This window comes from Abramis brama (genome assembly GCF_963993115.1).
Source record: "Abramis brama genome assembly, chromosome: 10".
Taxonomy (NCBI): Eukaryota; Metazoa; Chordata; class Actinopteri; order Cypriniformes; family Leuciscidae; genus Abramis; species Abramis brama.
The window spans coordinates 12,061,486-12,083,156 of NC_139972.1; the positions used below are offsets into that span (position 1 = coordinate 12,061,486).

Sequence of the window (21,671 nt, forward strand, 5' to 3'; positions counted from 1 at the left end):
TAAATATATTGATATATATTAGATGAAAGCCTTTTTGTTGTATGATCACATACTTTAACTCGCCAAAAAGCTTTATAAAATGTTAATTGTGACCGTTGTTCAGGGCACTCAACTTGTCCAGGTTCGAGTAGTAGCCTGACACTAACTTACTATGACACCTACAATTTTAAATAATAGGCTATTTCCATTATAAAACTGAGTGCTTAACTAAAACGCTTCTTAACTCCGTATTTAACAATTAATTGAATATTTATTTATTTTGGTCATGTGGTGAAACATGACAGGTTTTATATGACAAGTTCGCGTCATGACATCACGGTAGTGTCGCGAGCACGTTGTGCACGCGCAGGCTTGTGTGTTGTTAAACAGGAAACGGTGAGAGGCGTTAGCATTTAGCCTGTTGGCTACCACCCATACACACAGAAACTAAAACACAGCAAAGCATTTATCTGAAGAAGGGAATAAAGAGTATCGTCTGCCCGGTTTATTGGTTTTATCGGTGGGACCGACATGTCAGAGACGTACGGTAATGACAGTTCAATTGTGTTGTTGTTGTTGTTGTTGTTAGTGCTTAGAGCTAACGAGTGCTGGCCCGTGCATGTGTGTGTTATCAACATCATCATAAGGGAAACGGTTTCTAACTCCAAACCTTTTAATTTTTACGCCAATATTCACTAGTAAGTTAAGTATTATTATCATAGTATAACCTTAGACTCGCAACTGTAGTTCTGGCGTGGTCAGGCTGTGTGTAAATATATGTGTTTATTAGTAAATGTACACACTGTCAGATGGGCCTGTCAGATCAGCAGCACGCTTGAGGTTGTTGCACTGGTGATAGTGATGTCTAAAATAGTGTGTGTGTAAAAACTGACAAACTGATTGGATAATTGTTGATAATCCCAACAAAACAACATACACATTTCAGTATTTACTTAGAAGTTCTGTAAGCTATTGTTTGGGGAAAACCACACAATACTACATAAATAACATCTTTACTACCTGACAGATATTCTAGAGAAAAAACACCTGTGTTTGACAGTCTTGGTCCCTGTAAACACCAGTAAGGGTGTGGCACGTCTGATTTTGCCGAATTATATCTACATATTTGGTTGATCCTGGAACAACATTCCTGTCCGAAAATTTAAATAGGGAAATGATAGGCGAATAACACTGATGTAGAAGCACCTAACCCTTGTTGTAAGCCTAAACTTGACATAAACTGTAAGCTTGTCCCTCACTTTATAGATTTTATATTTTTTTATTTACAGATATCTTAAGGAGGTCAGATAGGTTTTTGAAGAGTGTGTAGTTGAGTGTGTGGTTGAGTGGCTGACTTTGCCTGGTGGAAGTGAGCAAAATGGCTGAAATCTCTAACAGCAGCTTTAATAGAAACTTGACATCTGTGGTTTAAGGATAGTTTGAATCTGTGCTGACTTCCTTTATCAACATCATGCATCATTGCTCTGCATGAACTGTGTTTAGTCCTGTTTCATTTTTACACACTGATAGAACATCGCGTATTCGAACAAGCACCACTTACCACTTGCCCTTGCTGTGGTTAGCATTGATCCATTGAAAATGGGAATGTTTACTACAGTAGATGTATTTGCCTCTTTAAATCCTAGAGTGTCACTCCACTAATGCTGATTATTTGATTTATACAAATGTTTTGCTTATACCTTCTTAATACACATGCATGCTCTCCTCTTCTTAGGGGATCGTTCACCCAAAAATGGTTCATCATTTATTTACTCAGCCTCATGTTTTTCCAAACCTGTATGATTTTCGTACTTCTGTGAAAAGAAGATATTTAGAAAAATGTTTTGGTGTTCATTTTGTCCATACAGTATAAGTCAATGTAACCAAAATTATTTGGTACCAACATTCTTCAAAATATCATCTTTTATGTCCTACAGACGAATGTAAGTCATAGAGGTTTGGAATGACATGAGGGTGAGTAAATTATGACATAATTTTAAATTTTTTGAGTGAGCTATCCCTTTAATGATTTATCAGTGCATGTTCTTCCAAAGAAAACATGTTTTTATCTTCATAATCAATAGGTAATATCTTTTTCCATTTCTAAAAACTTAAAAGCCACCAAGCCTGTCACACCATCTGTCACATAATGACCACTTTTTACGAACCAGTCGATGGATAAAATCAAGTGTCGCCCTTTTATTTCTTCCACCATTGAATACTTTCACTTAGAAATGCATAACACAAGTAAAATGTTTTGAGAAAGCAGTTTCCTGTTGACTTTTCAGTGCCCTAAGGTCTGTTTTGAATAGCATTGTGTACTTTCTATTATCTACAGTATTATGCACATTTATGCAAATATTCTGCACAGATGAAATGATAGCAGTATGACATAGTACTACATTTGCCAAAATGTACAGTCTACAATGGATCATACTGCAATGAATACTTTATCCCAGAATGCAGCGTGTTCCACTTGATTTTCCATTTCCAGTGTAATGAATACACCAGAAGACTTTTAATATCTCTTTCTCAACGTGAAGATAGGACATTATTGTGTATACCATGCGGAATATAATAAGAGGTACATTTATACTTTATTGCAAATGTAGCCATAAAGCATGTGTGGCTCCTTTAAATCACTGGTTGAATCAGAGATGTCTTTTATCTGATAATCGACTGATGTTTTTGTGCTGTAGATCATAAAATATTCATGTAGTTTAATGTGGATAGTAGTTTTATGTTGCAGAAATCTCTCCCTCACTCACATCTCTCCTTTCTCTCCTCCAACCCCCCATCAATTCCCTGTGAAACTGAGTCTGCTTCATTGTACTTGGCCTACAAATCACCTTTCCATGCCAATAAAGGAGGAGCATCTTGCCCTGGCACTGTAATTGCTCTTCTGTGGCATATTGATATCCTTAGCCAATCTCCAGGGCCACACTTAATGACAATCCATTGCTCGCTCAGGAGACAATATGCAGAGCTCTCTACTAGAATGCTAGTGACTTCACTGTAGCATTTGGCATCAGACCTAGTATGACTCAGCTGTCCCACTGTAACAGATCAAGGCCCAAAACCACTGAAATGATCTCTTATATTTCATAGAATATTGACGTTTTTGCCTATCATTGTTTTTTAGATAGGATCTCTGACACAGTGTGTGTTACGCAACAACAACAAAAAACATGCAAAAAAAGTAGTATGCTACTCCCTGTATTTAAGAAAAAATAACATAGTAATAATTGTACTGATATTAATTTATTTTTTGTCCAACCATTAAAACCATCACACTTTTATTTGAACAGAAAACCACAAGTTTCTCTTTTGTTTTCTCATTACAAGTATGGAAAGATGGTTGTTCCCAAATGCGCATTCAACTGACGGATGAGCTGCTTGTGTTTTAAGAACACCGTACCGTGAATATATTAATTAAATTGCAGCCATATTATGATTTCGGTTTTATTAAGATTAATTATGCAGCCCTACATACATTGTGGAGTATGATGTTTCATTATTTCAACAAACTCTCTTACAGGAAGTGAAATGAGTCATTTGTTAACCAGATTATCTTCTTTGACGTTGTTTGCCTTGTTGCTGTACCTTTGGCCTGGATTTCATACTAGTGCAGTTCTGCATCTAAACACGCTATTCATATTTTTATTGGTAAATTTGGACCTGCTAATCAGTCCTCTTTAATATTTGACATCACTTTTCAAAACCCTTTCACTTCCCTTAAAGTTCATTAAAGGGAACTGATACATCTTGCACATGACGCCCAAGTAATTTCATCTTAAACATTAAAAAGTGTCAAAAATCTGATGTTTTTTTTTTTTTTTTTTAAGGTGCTACTGCTAGTATCTGTACAGACCGGCTGTGAACATTTCGCCAATTGCTTTTCCATGAAGACAAGCTCAAGGTCATGTTGTCAGAGTACACACACTCGCACCAGAAATAGCACCCATTAGCTGACTGTCTGAGTCCGGAGTCTACTTCATTTAATATGATTTATTATGCCTAGTGATTGCAGAAGTCATTTATCCATTCAAGGTCCTTGCATCATTTTTTACCCTTTTCCATTATGACCGAAAATTCATTATTTATCTGTTCCAAAACCATGCTGTCCTAGTATCTAAACAGAATTTTAAGGCACTGGCTATGTTTACATGCAACCAAATAATCCGTTAGTAATCGAATTGACGGCTCAATCCATCAATTGAGCTCGATCCGAACGAAATTTCGATCGGATTGAAAGGGTTGGTTTATTCCTTTTCTAATCTGATCAAGAGAACATGTAAACACTTGATCGGATTGAAAACCCAAACTGAAAGGACTGCGCATGTGCAGTGATGTAGAAATAGTAATGATAGTACTGACGTTATTACAAATAGTAATAATGTATGATGCGCTGAACGAGCTGTTCTTCCTGCACTGTAAAAAAAGAAAAGTTGACTTAACTTAAAATGATAAGGCAACTTGCTGCACAGATTTTTTGAGTTGATTCAACTAAAACATCTTCAGTTGAGTAAACTCTATTAGTTGAGTCAACTCAAAAAATCGTTGCAGCAAGTTGCCTTATAATTTTAAGTTAAGTCAACTTTTCTTTTTTTACAGTGTGTTTAATAAAGTGTCATATAAATGAGTGTCCCGTCATCCTAAAATTCTCCTTTCACTGCGTCTGTGAAGTGGAGCAGGACAACGTCCCACCAGTCCTTGATCAGGATCCTCATCCACAGACGTCTGGTTTGGCCATTTGTACTGCATGATAAATATGAGCAGAACGGCACAATGGTTCATATGCTCATTGTCTCCAAATTATGACCAGAAATGGATAAATATTAAGTCTGCTGTTTAAAACAAATAAAGAACCAATGTAGGAGAATAGTTATTATGCGCAAACAGTAGGCAACTCTGTATATTCGTGCAGTGTGCGCATGTCAAATAATATATTCCGATTTGAAGCTTGTGACATATAAACGCGCACATCAACCCGATCACGTTTAGCATTGATGTAAACACTACATTCAGATTTATTAATCGTAATGAATTCAGTCCGATTGAAACAAAAGTTGTGCATGTAAACATAGCCATTGTAGACGGGAACATGTTGTGAAAACCGTGCCCCAAGGTACGCTCCGGCATCTTATATTAGATAGAATACTTCTTCTGTACAAAACTGAAAATAATCTATTAAAATTAATCTAATCTAACATTTAAAAATGACATTTTATATTAATTTACTTTTTATTTTTGACACTTTTCCTGCCAAGTTGCCAGTGTTTTGGATAATTTTCACAACTTTCATGGCCTCAGAATATTTTATAATTTGAACATGCAATGTATCAAAAGAAAGAGCAGAGCAAAAAACAAACAAACATTTTATTCTAGCTTCATATGTTCTTTTTTATCAACACTTGAATGTGGATACGTTTAATTAAAAAAAGCAACATTTTAAACTAAAAGCTGAAATTTTATTGACTTGTTTTGATCAGGAGATTCAATGCTTTCTCAAGATATATATATGCTATATAATAAATATAATAAGTGATTACAATGAAAACATGGATTGCCAAAACATTTTGTCAATGGCAGGGAAAGAGTTAAATGTATTTTTTAAAAAGGGGCTATTTTGCCTCAGATTTGTGTTGACTGTAGACATCTTGTGTAGAATTTTTATTTTTTTTATGTCCATGACTATTGTGAAGCTGCCTTTGTCGACAGTTGATGTTTGTCCAAAATGCTCAGACATGCTTGTGAGAATATCATCAGTGAGAATATTCATGCTGTTCAGTTATGATTCATAGACATTTCCATACATCCTCCTCCTGTAACACTGAATCCCCACCCCCTGAAACCCTGCTCTGTTCCAGCTGTTATGGCTGTGTGCATGTCATACCCACACATGCAAATAGTTCTTTCTCTGTGTCCTCTTCCATCACAAAGAGCTTTTAGGACCGTTCTGGTCTCACACTGATCGGCTGCTGAACCCTGCGGCCGGGGTCGTGACCCACTCTGACCTCGCTGAACTTCTGCACCACGCACACCCTCGGCGCACATTCTCCATTCATTTTAACCGTTCAAAAAATCTATTGAGATTTGGGGACCTCTCTGATTGGTGGATCTCACATTGGGTCCCGATGGGTCGTAACAAACAATTCTACCGTTATTTAGCACTGCAACATAACCTGACGCAAAAGCTTGTGCTTTCTGTTTTTTTGCACGATGATAAATTGTAAGTAATTAACTCTGAAATCATCAGACCATCAGCGAGAGAGCGACTCGCGACAACACTCATGGAAAGAATGTGTTTTTGTTGTTGTTGTGGTGATTGCAGTCCATGTGTTTCTCTTCGAAACAAATCGGTGACTATGCCTATTGCTATCATGTCATTGTGTCTTCAGGAAGGATTTGCATGCATTTCTTTGCAATTTAGTTGACACTATTGACATTGTATTGAATTGATGAATAAAAGCCTATTATGTAATGTTGGATGAGAATTGATATTAGATATAAAGTGATCGTGTAGGAGAAGTGGTTAACCAGTATGTTGTTTAATGGCCGCCTGGTCCCCAGTTTCGAGACTTTTCTGTGTGGAGTTTGAATGTCCCTGTGTCAGCGTGGGTTTCTTCCGGGTGCTCTGGTTTCCCCCACACAGTCCAAAGACATGCAGGTTTGGTGGGTTGCCAAATGGCCGTAGGTGTGTGAGTGTAAGTGCCAAATGCGAGTGTGAGGCATAAAACCTGTGGCAAATTCAGTGTTTGTGTGTGCGGATAATTCCAATGAAGCAGACCCTGCAAATGAGCGGGACTAACGCTAGGAAATATATTGTTGTCAATGTCCAGTATAATTGCAGTATATCTCATATAGGCTAATTTTAAATTATTTATGAGTTCAACTGATGTGTTTTTTTTATAGTCAATGCCAATCCAATTTCTAGAGATCACGGTGGGGATACATCTGCAAAAATGTCTCATTGGCCAATATTTGGCCTTTTTAAAATGCCTGTTTGACATGATGAGAGCACATATTGTCACATTGAGAGTGAATTTGTTTAAAATGCTAATGTTTTAGGCTAAATCTTGCTTTCTAAAGTTAAGATGACTTTTTATCAGATGCAGGTAATCTCAAGCTAGCCACATATTGGTCCAAAAATACACTACCGATGAACATTACATTTCAAGATGGGTTTAATTGTTTGAAGAATACACGCCTCAATTGGACGGACATAAGAATTAAGGATATCAGGATGGCCCAGCGCTCTGACAACATCCGAAACAGCCTTTTAAACATGTTCTCAGTGCAACACATCAGTGATATTGATTCTCTTTCTTTTTCTCTCCCTCTTGGTTTCAGATTTTCTGTTTAAGTTCCTGGTGATTGGCAGCGCTGGGACTGGGAAATCATGCCTCCTTCACCAGTTCATAGAGAACAAGTGTAAGTCCATATTAATGTCTCCCTCTCACAAAGACTTGAATTAAAACATGACCTTTAATTCGCAAAGCATTCAGCAGAGAGAAAAGGGAGCCTTGAATGTTAATTCTTTGGAAACCAGAGTAGCTTGACATGCATTTGAAACATGGGAATGTTAAGCAATGAATGAAAATCATGTCATTAAGCTTAAAAAATCCAATGCCAATCTTAATTTACAGAGTAAATGAAGAAAAGAGGCTGGAAATGGTGTCTTTGACATTGAATGAATTATGAATGACACTGCCTTTAAGTTGTTTTCCAAGACAGAAACAGAATGTGTTATAATATGAAAATGAAATATGCATTGACTTCAGGAAGTCTATAGGGATTGTGTCATCAATCAAATCAAGAATCAGAGAAGAAATCAAATTTTAGCCTACTTGATATTTTAAAGTAAATCTCATTTTGCAATGAAAACCCTCTACGTTTCAGAGCTCAAATCTTTTCATTATTTATCAGTTTTTGTCGATTTTGGATGTTTATTTGTGCATGTTTATTCTCTCTAATTTATTCTAATGCAACTTTACCCAATCACAAAGTGCATGGAAGAAAATAAACAGAGCAACAATGAAGAGAGATCCAGCAACACTTGTGGCGATGGGAACTTTTGGATCCCTCTTCATTGTTGCTCAATTTATTAAATCCACAAATTAAATTAGAATAATAAGACACAATCAGGCTGTTATCAATCAGATGAAATCAGTATCAACAAAATCCATCTTAGTGCTGCATCTGCAGTGGCATTTAGGTATATTTACATGGATTGTATAGCTCAGAAGTGGCATGAATGCATTTACACTACAGTTGCATAATGTTATGAGATTGTTTTAAATATAAATTTGTGTGATAACTATATGATATGATACGATCTTGCAGCCAATTGCAGTATGAAGCTTAACAATTCCGGGGTTTAGACGCATTTTGGGAGTTGTAGTTTTTATTTTTTTTAATTGTATCATTTCATCAATTCATGAGCTTCGATGGAGTCATCAATGCACGCAAGTAGGGATGCACCGCTATGAAAATTTTGGTCGATATCGATAACCGATAATTCTTTATATTTGCAAGCCGATAACCGATGTATTGGCCGATAAATCTAAATCCAAATTTTTATATAATTTGAGAGCCTGATTACAAAAACAAAAGTCTCACCATTAAATGTCCCAAGCACACAATTATATTGTTCTCATTATAATTTTGTGTAGCCTATATGACAGACTTGTGCATCACATTGCACTTAACTGTATTTTCCCGTTTGAAGTGATTCCAATCATATTTCAAGCAATTCAAAACCATCATGGTGAACAATGGTGAGCATCTGAAGTGTCTCAGCTGAAGGAAATAATACATTATTTATTGGCTTTAATATATTGGCCAAATAATGATAACGATAACATTAAAAATGAACATATACCGCAGTAATTTCAGTCGTAAATGCCACTGAAATGGTCGCACTGTAGAGCCCTGTCATTCTAAACACCAAAAAAATACGAATTTATTTTTATGACATAATTTTAGTCTAATTATATGAGTACATCTCATTTCAGCATGGATTGTTTTGTTAACACAATGTAAAACAGGATTCTTTTCAAAGAGGCTGTTAATGAAGGATGGGGGCGCTTAAACTATATTTGATCTGACAGCAGAGCAAACCCACAGCCCGTGAGTAAGAGCAGGAAAGTGCTGTATCTTATTGCACATGCAAGGAGGGCATTGACTTCAAAGTCTTAAAGGCACGGCAGAAAACTGTGCATTTCTCTCAGAGAAGATGGTCATGAAAATTTTAATTTTTGGCACAAAAAAAGGCATCAAAGTCAAACTGTATGAAATGACCTTTTTAAGCAGTCCGTCAGATCTGCTTCTTACCGAGCATCTTCTGTCACAGTCAAACAGGACTCTAACCACACCATTGGCGTTGAGTTTGGCTCCAGGGTTGTCAACGTTGGCGGAAAAACGGTCAAACTGCAGATCTGGGACACGGCTGGGCAGGAGCGCTTCAGGTACTTGCCTGTGATTGGTTTGTTAGGATATCCATACTGCTGTATGCTGACTCTGATTGGTGGAAGTCATTCACTGCTTGTGTCTTACAGGTCAGTGACCCGCAGTTACTACCGTGGTGCAGCAGGGGCTCTTCTCGTATATGACATCACAAGGTAAGGCCGTCGAAGCGGGGTCACCCGACCGCAAAGACACATTTTGTAGTGGAATGAATTTAATATTTTTAGCTATAGGAAAGGAACTATGATGATTTCTGCGATGCAGAATCATGGAATCCAGTCATACAAATGGAATTTACTGTATAAGATGGAATATCACAGAATTCTGGGTGAATAAATCACAAGTAGGGCTGTACACTTATTCAAATCGCAATATGGAATATGTCTGTGAATATTAAGTCTGCATGTTAAGTCTCAGTGTGAATGAATGGTGTGGTTTCCTCTTATTTCACATACTTAAACACACGTGATGTTTTCTTGACTTGATTTGAGAATTTGATTTGCTTCATTTGAGAAAAACTATTGTCATATCTACACACTGAAACTCAAAATATAAGACAGAAATATAGTACTATTGTACAGTAGAATGTACTTATCAAAGTATTAATACTGGTACTAATAAAATGATTAACTTCATTTTAAAAAAAATAATCACATTTTATTTCCATGTTTTAAATTGAACAATAAACCTCTGTTGTGCAGCACTTTGATTGCTGAAAAAATAAAAGGTGTTGTTACATTTTCATTTGATTATATCATATTTTAAGATTAAATAAATTGTTAATGCATTATGCCTTCATTTGATTACCACATTTTTTAACAAATTTGTATTAAATCATCAATCCAGAAAAAATAAAACGCAACACAGAATTTCTGGGGGGAAAAGTATAGGGCCTTAATTTAATCAATTAAGCTTTTTATGAATTCAATTGATTAGACTTGCTTTTTGACTATTTAAAATCAGTTAAACCATTGAAATGGAATCCAGAAAAGTAAAATGAAAAACATGAAATTTGGGAAAAATAAAGGGAAATTTGTGGGGAGAATCTTTTTTTATTTAGGGCCCTAATTTTATTTTTGTTAAACTTTTTAAAACACTGTTGTTTTTTTGTCATGAACCATCTGATATATTCCGATTGTCAAATGAAAAAGTTATTAAGTTTTATAAGTTTTATTTATTTTTTAAACACCTTTAATAATGATCATGTTAGTTGATTAATAATGAGCGATGGGCGGCGCCATGTTAGTTTGTGGATCTGTCAGATTTACAGCACGTAAATTCATCCACTTCTCCCAAAACACTTGAAAGTAAATGGCTGGTCAACTGGGAGAAGAATAGAGTAAAAATTATATTTACCTATACATATCACAGTATCTGATATGAATTAAACGCAGCATCAAATTTTAATTGAAAGGATTATTATCGCCACTTGTGTTTTTAACAAACTATTTTTTGCTGGTACATAGGTGTATTTAAATGTCTGAAACCTAAAATAAACAAAAACATAAAAACGGCCAATTTTTTTTTATCCAGACCAATTTAAATGCGGGGGAAAAAATAAAAATTTGGTTAAAAATAAAACGGATTTCTAAAAACAGAGGCAGATGGAGAGATTGACTATGGCGTTGAATTGGATCATCTCCAGGTTGCTATGCAGCTGTCATGGTAATGGAGACAAAGACAATGGAGTAATAATAAACACTGACAGCACTGTAATAAAATGTCATCTTCTGGAGAGTCAATTTGATGGAGTGTGTGCGCAGTGAGAGAGAGATGAACACAGTGATGGATTGTGTGTTTGATGAGGGTCATCCTTCAGCACTGAACTGCCATCACTGCAGCTGCAGACCGGAGACACTTAAACTGCTTTACACTCAAACACATTTAACACGCTCTCTTTCGCCCGTCGCTGTGGCCACAGGTTAATGGTTGCCCTGGAGACCAGTGACTCAAACAACTAGATTCCCTGAAAGCGTGACGAACGCACAGTAAAGAAATCTGGAGGGCATTATGAGTCATGTATTGTCTCATCGTTTCTCAAAGCACTCAAAGGTCACAGGCATTGACTTCTGAGAAGCGGAGTTGAAGTACAGTGAAGTACGTTAAATCAATGTTCGCTGTTATTCACTCACAAAGGCAGTTTCTGTTTGACTGATTATAAATGGTGGAAAGCAGGGCAAATATTGAATTAGTAACAGACCTGGCCATTCTCTCAAAGCCAACATATTTCGTGGTATCTGCTCAAATTATCTGTGCAGGATATAAATATAAATAGTTGTTCATAATTGTTATTAAAATGTAGCTCTGAAACCACTTTCCTTTTCATTGGACGTCACCTAAGCTGCACATGCTATTGGTTAATGTTCATCAATAGCTATTTAAGCATTATTTTAGGTTACTATTGTAGGTTATAGTTAATTTCGGAAATGTTGCCAAAGGTTATCAGTGATTTAATGCCTGGTAATGTAATAAAGATTATGGCAAAAATAGCAAAAAACTATAAATTTGAAAGCAAAGCACCACCATTTGCATACATTTAGCATTTAGCATTTAGCAGCCCCACAACAATCCACTACAAACTTAAGTGTGTTCACGCCAAGTCGTAATTACCGTAGATTCCAACTTGTAAAAACTCGTAATAACAGCTTTGTAAACTGGGAATTTTCAGAGAGCTCCAACTTGTACCAAGTGACCGTCACGTGTTGTTGGTAATTATGGCGTGAACGCAGCACAAGTTTAGATCTGACTACATTCTGATTTAAATTGCCCACTTTTTCACTATCCACCTGTTTTTATTGATTAAATCTGCCAACACAGCGTGATTTTTGTCAAAGATTTAATAGACGCAGGCGAATCGTTATCATTTAGGAATAAGATTGTGTGGGTGTTTGAATTGAGATCGCAATCTTTTAATGATTAATTGTGCAGCTCTACTTTCAAGACTATAGATTTTGTGACTTGTGATATTTTTTTATTGGTTGGCTATAACCAAAATAACATTATCTTTGTTGCACATTAGCAGAATTTGCAACAGCGGTGCTGAATAACTCGAATGAAGTAACAAATTATTAACTAATAATAAATCATCCTACACTACTACAAGTAAATCAAACATTACCTGGATATATACAGTACACTCATTAAACGTTATGTACTATATAGACAATCTGGTTACACTTTATTTTAAGGTGTCATTGTTACAGTGTAATTATACATTTAAGTACTGAGTAATATTAAGCAACTACATGTACTTACTATAGGGTTAGGGTAGGATTAGGGTTTGGTTTAGGGTTGCATGTAATTATGCATAATTTACTGTTATTACTATGGTAAATATATGTAACAAGGACACTGTAAAATAAAGTGTTTCCAAAAATCTAAACTGCTGAATTGTTGTATTGTCAAAAAAATTATTAAAAGTTAGATGTATGTAGTATTTCGTCTGTTTATATAGTTGCAGAAATATAACTAATTTATTGCCCAGCGCTTTATGTAATGTTGGATATACAAGTATCTTCATACATACAGTATACTAGTGTAGGGCAATACATACTATTTAGCACATCTTAACTGCCTGATAGCTTGTATCATCGCAAAATCTAAACTATATTATCGCTCAGCTCTAATCTGCTATAAGGCATGAAGATATTAAGACTTTCTACATTAACATTGATATCATGATTTTCTGTAAAGCTGCTTTGACGGTGCGTATCATCAAAAGCACTACATGATTTTGACATTGTCTTTACCTGTCTTCTAGTCGGGAGACCTACAATGCTCTGACTAACTGGCTGACGGACGCACGGACGCTGGCCAGCCCCAACATCGTCATCATCCTGTGCGGGAATAAGAAGGATCTGGATGCGGACCGCGAGGTCACCTTCCTCGAGGCGTCTCGTTTTGCCCAGGAGAACGGTTAGGGCTGCTCTTCATGCGTACCACTTTTGTAACTGGGGCCTGAAAGTATTAATATTTCCTTGCCTGTTTGTGCCTCACAGTGTGACACAACATCAGTTTTCATTTGCTTCCGGCACCTGTTTGTCATGTATCTAGAGAGATTTTTTGTATTCATAATTGTCCAAACAGATGTGTGCCGTTGCAGAGAGTGCGCTTCTCTTCCTCTCTGTTGGTGAGCGTGTTCAAACAGCAGGATTTTTATGAGCGGCTCATTTACAAGCCCTTATATATTGGTCACAGGAGTGCCGTAGAGATGTCTAAAGACCATAAGTTGGTTCTTGCTGATGATGCTGTTTACACTAATGAAACTGATGCTTAGCAAGCCTGATAACAGCTATCAAAATGGACCTTTACAGCACTAAAGCTTTTGCCGCATGATCAGAGGGTTGATTTTGATGTTCATCTGACTGTGTCCTCCAACCCAGAGCTGATGTTTTTGGAGACGAGCGCTTTGACCGGGGAGAACGTAGAGGAAGCCTTTCTCAAATGTGCTCGCAACATCCTCAACAAGATTGAGTCAGGTAAGAGTTAAATCTGCTATTCTTTTACTGACGGACGCAGCCTAAATGCTTTTGTAAAGCTTTAGTAGTCATGGTGAAATAAGTTTAACTCTGCAGAGCCGGACATATGAAATAATAGTCAGTCATAATATATATATTTTTTAAATTGCATGTGTGTGTGCACTGCAGTTGAACCTCTCTCCTTGAAGTTCTTGATAATCCAGTAAATGGTTCTTTCAGGTATAATATTCTTTGCAGCAATTTCCTTGCATGTGAGCCATTTTGATGCAAAGCGATGATGGCTACTCGTCTTTCTTTGGAGGGAACCATTGCTAACGCAACTCAATGATTGGAAGCTCTTCTTCACTCCGCAATCAGTCTGCGCTTATAATCCAATCAGAATGATTTATATTTTATAGCAATCAATCAGAATGATTGAGTTATTTCACGTGACTAGTACTTGTTCACACGTTCCCATGTGCTGATGAAATGATTAGTGAAATTATGCTAGCTGGTCATTTTGTGCCAGGGCCAAAAACAGTGAAATTTGGGGGTTTGTGATAGTTCTTTTTTTTTTTTTGGCCAATGAAGCTTTTTGCAATTATTTAAAAAGCATCCAATCACTCTGCACAATAATCAAGAAATGATGTGAATCAACAGCACAATAACTGAAGTAGTTTTATTCAGAGACCCCGACTAAACAAAAATATGCATTTTGGTGTAGTTGGTGATATTTATATGACAAAAAAGTAAATTCTGATAGATTGTAATGTAAATCAATAGCTGGGTTTCAAAAAGTGATAAGTGTCTTAAAGTTTGTAAAAAAAAAAAAAAAGAAGAAGTGAATTAAGTGTGTTTCCATCATGTTGTTCAAGCAGATGATTGTGATATTGGTAACCTAGTAACCAACAGTAAACAAAACACCATCAGCGGGAATCGCAGATTAGTCACTTGAGTTTAATGTTCGCTACGTCAGAAATTATTTGGCAAATGCGTTTTCCTTTTTCCTTTCAATAATCTTTTATTATTGGCGTTATTGTTTTTTTTTTTTTGTCAAAAACCACGTTGAGCGTAAAAACTTTTTTTTTTTAAAGGGATTATCCCCCCCCCCCCCAACATAATGCAATGCAATACAATGATGACTGAGAGATGAACAGATACAAGTTCCTCAAAGGCCTAATGTATTATATTTGATCTATTTTAACATGATTATTAAAGAAAATTCAGTATGGATAATCAACCAAGTTGCTTCAGTGATTTAAGTGTTTATCTTGAAATACTACTAGCAATATAAAAGTTATTACATTTACTTCAGTGAAGATTTCACAGCAAAAAGACCTGAAGGTGGGCGGCTTCAGAATAATACTTACAGGCCTTAAAAATGGTTTTAATGAATCTGATGACAGAAGGCATGTTGTTTTTTTGGTCTTGTTTATAATTGGGAAGCCTTAGAAATGTGAGTATCAAATATGACACAGTAGGCTTTATAGGGTTAAATGTTGTGCTTGTGCCTGTACAGGCGAGTTGGACCCGGAGCGGATGGGTTCTGGGATCCAGTACGGTGACGCGTCCCTGCGGCAGCTCAGACAGCCCCGGGGCTCTGCCGCACAGACCAAGCAGCAGTGTAACTGTTAGGGGCCTGGACACCCTGACCGATACCTGTCATCAGACCATACACACTCAACCTCCCCCCTCAGGTCAGTTCAGGGCTTCTGGGATTGTTCTCACATGCAGTAATTAAATGTACAGCAATGCACTTACAATGGAAGTCTTTAGAGCAATACATTACACCAGGATAAATGTTAAAATACACACTGTTAATGAATTATTCTTTCAAGATTTAATTATACATGTTCATCAAGATCATCCACCTTAGACAGCTGACTTACAGTTAAAAAGGACTATAATAGAATATAACAAAAGTATAGATTATAATACTATGAACGTTATATATAATACACTACCGTTCAAATGTTTGGGGTCAGTACGATTTTTCTGAGTCTCTTTTTCTCACCAAGGTTGCATTTATTAAATCAAAAATACACTAAAAACTGTTATACTGTGAAATATTATTACAATTTAAAATAAAAAATTAAATTTTACTTATTCCTGTGATCAAAACAGAATTTTCAGCATCATTACTCCAGTCTTCAGTGTCACATGATCCTTCAGAAATCATTGTAATTTGCTGATCAAAAAAAGTTTCTTCTTATCATCAATGATTTAAACACTCGTGCTGCTAAATATTTTTGTGGAAAACTTTTCCAGGATTTATTTGTAATTTAGTAATTTATACATTTCTTTGTTATTTTAATCCTTTTTTGTCATTGCTAAATAAAAGTATTAATTTCTTTAAAAAAGATATACTGTAATATTTCATTCATATGATAGTCTGGGGTAATTGACCATACATCACTAGAGCTAAAGTTCTGTTCAAATGTAATAATCGGTGTGGATTGTGCCGTTTTTAAACGTTGATTGACTCCTCCTTTCAGCTCCGGGTGTCTCTGGGTCTGTACGCCCCCCACTCCCAAATGTGACCCTTCCACACCCAGACACATCTGGATCATTCATCTGCAACCTTTGACCTCTGACCTCAGAAAGCTGTTCACCTAGGACAGATCTCCCCGGCTGCCTAGCGAAGGCCACGGGCAGTAGAGGTGAATCCGACTGTGCGTGTGTGTGTGTGCGTGTGTGTGACTCCTCCTGTGATTCTTACACACACACTTCCTTCTTGTGAAGTCAAACAGCCATCATCTAGACTAGACTGGGATAAACCAATCAACAACAGAAGTAACATCCCTAGGTCTTAAACTAGATATCGCTGAATCATTTTATACATTGTGACATATCAGACCTTTGTTGGATTGGTTCAATTGAATGTCCCCTTTTTGGTTTAGTTTCCATGTTCCCAAAAATGACCATATGATTGGTCCATGCATGTTAGTCTGCATTTTTACCTGATAAAAAAATAATAATAATGAAGATTTCTATAATAATTTAGAGCCAAAAATTGGTCTTCTGTGAGAAAGTAAAGCTCATAAAACCCTTTATGCACTCAGATATTTACCCTGTTGCATTGGCCATGCGTTTAAAGAGCTTGTGAAAGCGCAAAGAAGGTGAAACATCTGTTCAGATCATGTAATTCGCTCAACACTATCTGGCGCATATCAGATGTTTACCGCCACCCCGCTCTGGCTTGGGTTGGAGGTCATCGTCTAACTTAACCTCACCCGTCATTTGCACGGGCCGCTAATGGCTAAATCGTTTATTGAAATGTAGGACTACGACTCAATCAGGGTTTCTCCAAAAAATGCGTACAAATATCAATCATTAAAATGAAAATTGTGGAGTCTGTATGGGTGAATCTCCCAAAGAACGTGCATGTCGCATTTCACCCAGAAGCAAAAAGAAATCAATTAGAAATTGTTTCCTAAGGTTACTTTTTTTTTTACCTTACCTTTACTTTTTTTTTTTTGTGCGTGTCAATTAAGTTTCTTTACTGTAATGTGAACAAATATATTATTAAATTCTAAAATAAATTATGCTGATTTTAAACCTGAAAAAAGATTTTTATGGCTGGATTATAAGTAATGTGAATATGATTTTTAATGCTTAATTTTCAGATATAAATGTTACAGTGCATAAAAAACAAAAAATCATAATAGCAACATCTAATTTCTTGTGATTTTCTTCGAATGCATTTCTTTGTGAGATTCAGCCCTTTTACTGTTGCGTTAGAGTCGCGTAATAAGTGAAACAAGGTACGTTATTAGAACGGAAGAATATTTCAGCAACATAATTCATCTTACACTTGTGTACATATTTTGGGTTCGCTGTTTGCTCTGGTTACCCATGACAGGGAGATCTAGAGGTGATGACCGGCACGGTGCCCCCGTTCCCTCAGTGACATCATCATTATGCACCACAGACAGACCTGTTTTGATCTGTGTTTTAAGAACTGTCTATGTGATGTGTTTTTCTTTTTCCCTCTGCAAGTGCACTTTTTTTGACTGTTTATATACTGTACCTATAGAATTGTAAAATTTATAGTAATTTAATGATATTAAATGAGAGAATATTGTTTGAGGAGTGATCATTCCTTACTAAAGAACAACTGAGACTAGTCCGACCCCATTTCAGCGGCAAGGAGTCATCAGCTGTGGACAAGAACATGCTTTTAGTTGTAAATGTGGAGTGGGTCATCATATCTCGTACAAACACAGCCTTCACTGACTAACCACATGTTTGATCATGGCCGTCTCGCTCTCATAATTGTCCAAGCTCTTTAAAATGCACTTATTCTGTTACGTCCACTTTTACCGAATGTTTTGTCTGATTTAAACCACTTATATTCAACAAAATTGACTCAAAGTAAAGATATATTCACAGATACAAGTTAAGAGTTACAGAAATTTACTTTGATTCAGTTTGTAAAAAGTGGAAGTTTATGCACCTACAATGAAAGTCTATTTTTTTTTTTTTTTCTCTAAATAATTTTCTGTGATAATCAGCACAGAACACAGTATTTGATGCTGTCCATTGAGCTCAACTTATTTAAACTGGGATATTCATTTTAATATGGCGCCGATATTAGGGAGTCCCAAACTGTTTCCTTGAAAATTTGCATGCTTTGTAATAGTATGGTCCCATTGAAATGTAGTACATGGTGTAGAAGAGGCGATCACAAATACTCTGTGAAATTTCGCGGGCGTTTCGCGTAGGGGTGAAAAAGTTCCTCACGCAGATTTCGCTCGTGTCCAAGCTTGATGCATTGACTAACAGAAACCCGCTTGTTTTGAAAGCGACTTGTGTGTGAGCTGCTTCAAAACTCGCTACACGGTTCAAAATTTTGCAACGTTTTTAAATCGATCACGTACATTTTTAACTGCAAAATTTTGCTAATGTGACTGTACCTTTAAGCAACTCTCTGGTGGTCATTGTAGCTCATTGTTTTTGACCAAATTGAACGATCAAAATCTGCGCGGTATGGAAGCTTGTTTCCGCCACTGAATCAAAAATAAAAAAGGTAATTGCGACCTTTTTATCTCACGATTTTGACTCTTTTTTTTGTTCTCCTCACATTTGTATTTCCATCTCGCAATTTCGGCTTTTTTCCTCAAATTTTCGTCATATAAACTTGCAATCGCGAGTTATAGGCTATAGTCAAAATTGCGAGATATAAACTTGCAATTCTGATTTTTTTTTTTTTTTTTTTTTTAATTGCAAGGAAAAAAGCCAGAATTGTGAGTTATGTGAATTATCTTTTAAATTGTTTCTTGGCGGAAAGCTTTCATAGCATGGCAAACGTTTTCACCCTAACACAAAATTCCAGACTGTGCAAATTCCTATTAAAATGACTGAATTTTGCCAGAGAAAGTTTGTCAAGCATATGCAGATGTGATCGTTAAGGTGTGGTCATGTTTACTAATGTTCAGCAAATTTTTGCAAGCAAAATCCAGTCATTTCAATAGGAATCTACGTGAATTTTTTTTTTTTTTTTTTTTGGTCAGGGCTAAAGATTTCCCCATGCAGATTTGACAATGGGTTCAAGTCGATCATGTGAATTCGGCATGTTGACCAACAGAAAGCTGTTTGGTTTAAAAGTGACTTGGTTTAAGACTGTTGACAAAAGACCTTTTTTTCCACAAAATTCCACCAAAATTTCACTAATGTTACTCACCTTTAGAACAACTTCACTGTCTGAGCCAGATGATATTCGATGGCTTATGTATTGAAATTTGGTTGCATTTCGTAACCAAATATCATTATGGAGTGCATTTGAAGAGTAGCTCAATGTACTGCATATAACCAGTTGTTGCTTAGTAACTAGTGTGATTTGTTCATTCATAAATACTGTATATCTGGATCATGTATGCTGTAAATAAGATTGAATTTGTCTATCGGAGTGTTTGGGGGGAGGGGTGCTTGTTGGTTTTAAAGATTAAGATTATAATTAAAGTTAGCTTGTTTTTTTTACATTGTGTGAGTTTTTTCTATTGTCTCTGTTTTGTGTGTGACAATTAGCAAGTTGTTATTTCAAATTATCTCTATTTTTAAGGTGACAGATGCATAAAAAGTGACATTCAAAGGGAAATAAAATACTTCCGATCTGATCTTGTAAGAAAATGTAATCATTTTATGAGGTGATTTCGACCTAACAGTTAGTAACTTGTAAAATCGTACAAATACATATGAATTTACCACCAATCCAAATTATAAATTGCCATAAGAGTGCACTCTTAGAAGAGAAGGTTATTTAGACATTAGGGTTATCTCAGGTGCTTTATACTTTTAGGAATTCCCATCATGGGAACATTTTATGGACTTAGTTTTCAATTTAATTTTAATTCATTTTTATATTTCATTTCTATATATATGTATATGAATTAAGCAGCTTGTAAAAAAATACTTTATCACTAAAGTAAAATCTGAAATAACCCATTCAACTTTATGCAATCATTTAAAACATTTCTCCTCATAAAGAGCCTTTTTTGGCCTAAAAAGTTCTTTAAAAAATGAAATTGCACATTCTCCACATAAGACTATTTTAGAGTGTTGTATATTCCAGCAGTCCAACATCAAAATCTGGTTTAGAGCATTAAAGACTAGTAAACATCTGGTCCACAATCTAGCTTTGATCAAATTTAAGAGTAAGCTGAAAAATGACCATCAATATTTAATGTAGTGAATTATTTCCATCATATTTAAATATATATATATATTTTTTTTGTACATTACAAATCAGTAGATAAAATAAGAAATGGTCTCGTAATTATTATTTTATTACATTCTTAATTTATCTTGTTTTTTAAATGTTAGCATTATTAATTCAACAATTCCATATTAATTTTACAGTTCTCCCATTCTAAGGTGCATTCATTTTCTCTTTTAAGGAATGGAAATGATTAAATAACGTGACTAGTTACTTCCCATGATCTTGTGTATGAATAATCCATTATAGAAATCACACAGAACTAAATTAAACACTTAACTATTAAATGTGGAAACATTTAAAGTTAACACATTATTTACATTTTGTCATTTTTATCAATCTCACAAACCTATTTTATGGAGACATTTAAAAAAAGAAAGAAGAAAAAATGAAGGAATAAGCAAATCATTTAATAATTAAAATTAATAAAATCATTATTACTTATTTTATAATTATAGTATATATTATATTTATAAATTATATAAAATCATCGACATAATTTAATTTATATTCTAGGGTTCCATCTCATTGAAACTAAATTTGGCAACACAAAATGCTTCCATTTGTCAACACGAGTTAACAACATTAGTACACATGAACTAACACGGCACACAAGCTTATTTCTAAAGCATTTATTAATCGTAAAATCTAAATTTATGTCTGTTAAAAAGGCCGATTATTCAATGGACCTGAGCTAACATGAACTAACAATGAACAGTTGTATTTTTATTAACTAACGTTAAGTAATAGATAATAACAAATGCATTGGTCATTGTTAGTTAATGCATTAACTAACGTTAACTAATGGCACCTTATTGTAAAGTATTACCAGTTCTGCCCTTCATCTCAACCGGAAGAATTGGACACGTGACACGTCAAGCTCACTTTTCTTTCCAACATACGCAGGTTTGAGCTCACGGTAATCAGTGACCAATGCTCATAACTGTGCCAACTTGATCATTTATTGCATTATATTTATATTACCTGCACACATTCATGCAAGAACTGAATGTCAGTTCGCTTGAGGCAGAAATGCACCACTTCTGTTATCA

General features: G+C 35.6%; 1 protein-coding gene across 1 annotated transcript; it reads left to right on the forward strand.

Moving 5' to 3' along the window:
• The first annotated feature begins 315 nt into the window (after positions 1–315).
• rab4b (RAB4B, member RAS oncogene family) lies at positions 316–19,883 on the forward strand. The gene is made up of 8 exons (XM_084127389.1): positions 316–526; positions 7,333–7,413; positions 9,335–9,449; positions 9,540–9,602; positions 13,208–13,362; positions 13,830–13,925; positions 15,424–15,601; positions 16,400–19,883. The coding sequence occupies exons 1-7, from the start codon at positions 511–513 to the stop codon at positions 15,537–15,539; spliced, it is 642 nt and encodes a 213-aa protein (XP_083983515.1). The 5' UTR covers positions 316–510; the 3' UTR covers positions 15,540–15,601; positions 16,400–19,883.
• Positions 19,884–21,671: the final 1,788 nt, after the last annotated feature.

Bases quoted from the DNA above. Each gene is read 5' to 3' on its own strand.
- rab4b (XM_084127389.1), top strand. The intron at 9,603-13,207 runs GTAAGGCCGTCG...CCTGTCTTCTAG, and splicing joins CTCGTATATGACATCACAAG to TCGGGAGACCTACAATGCTC. The intron at 13,926-15,423 runs GTAAGAGTTAAA...GTGCCTGTACAG, and splicing joins CCTCAACAAGATTGAGTCAG to GCGAGTTGGACCCGGAGCGG.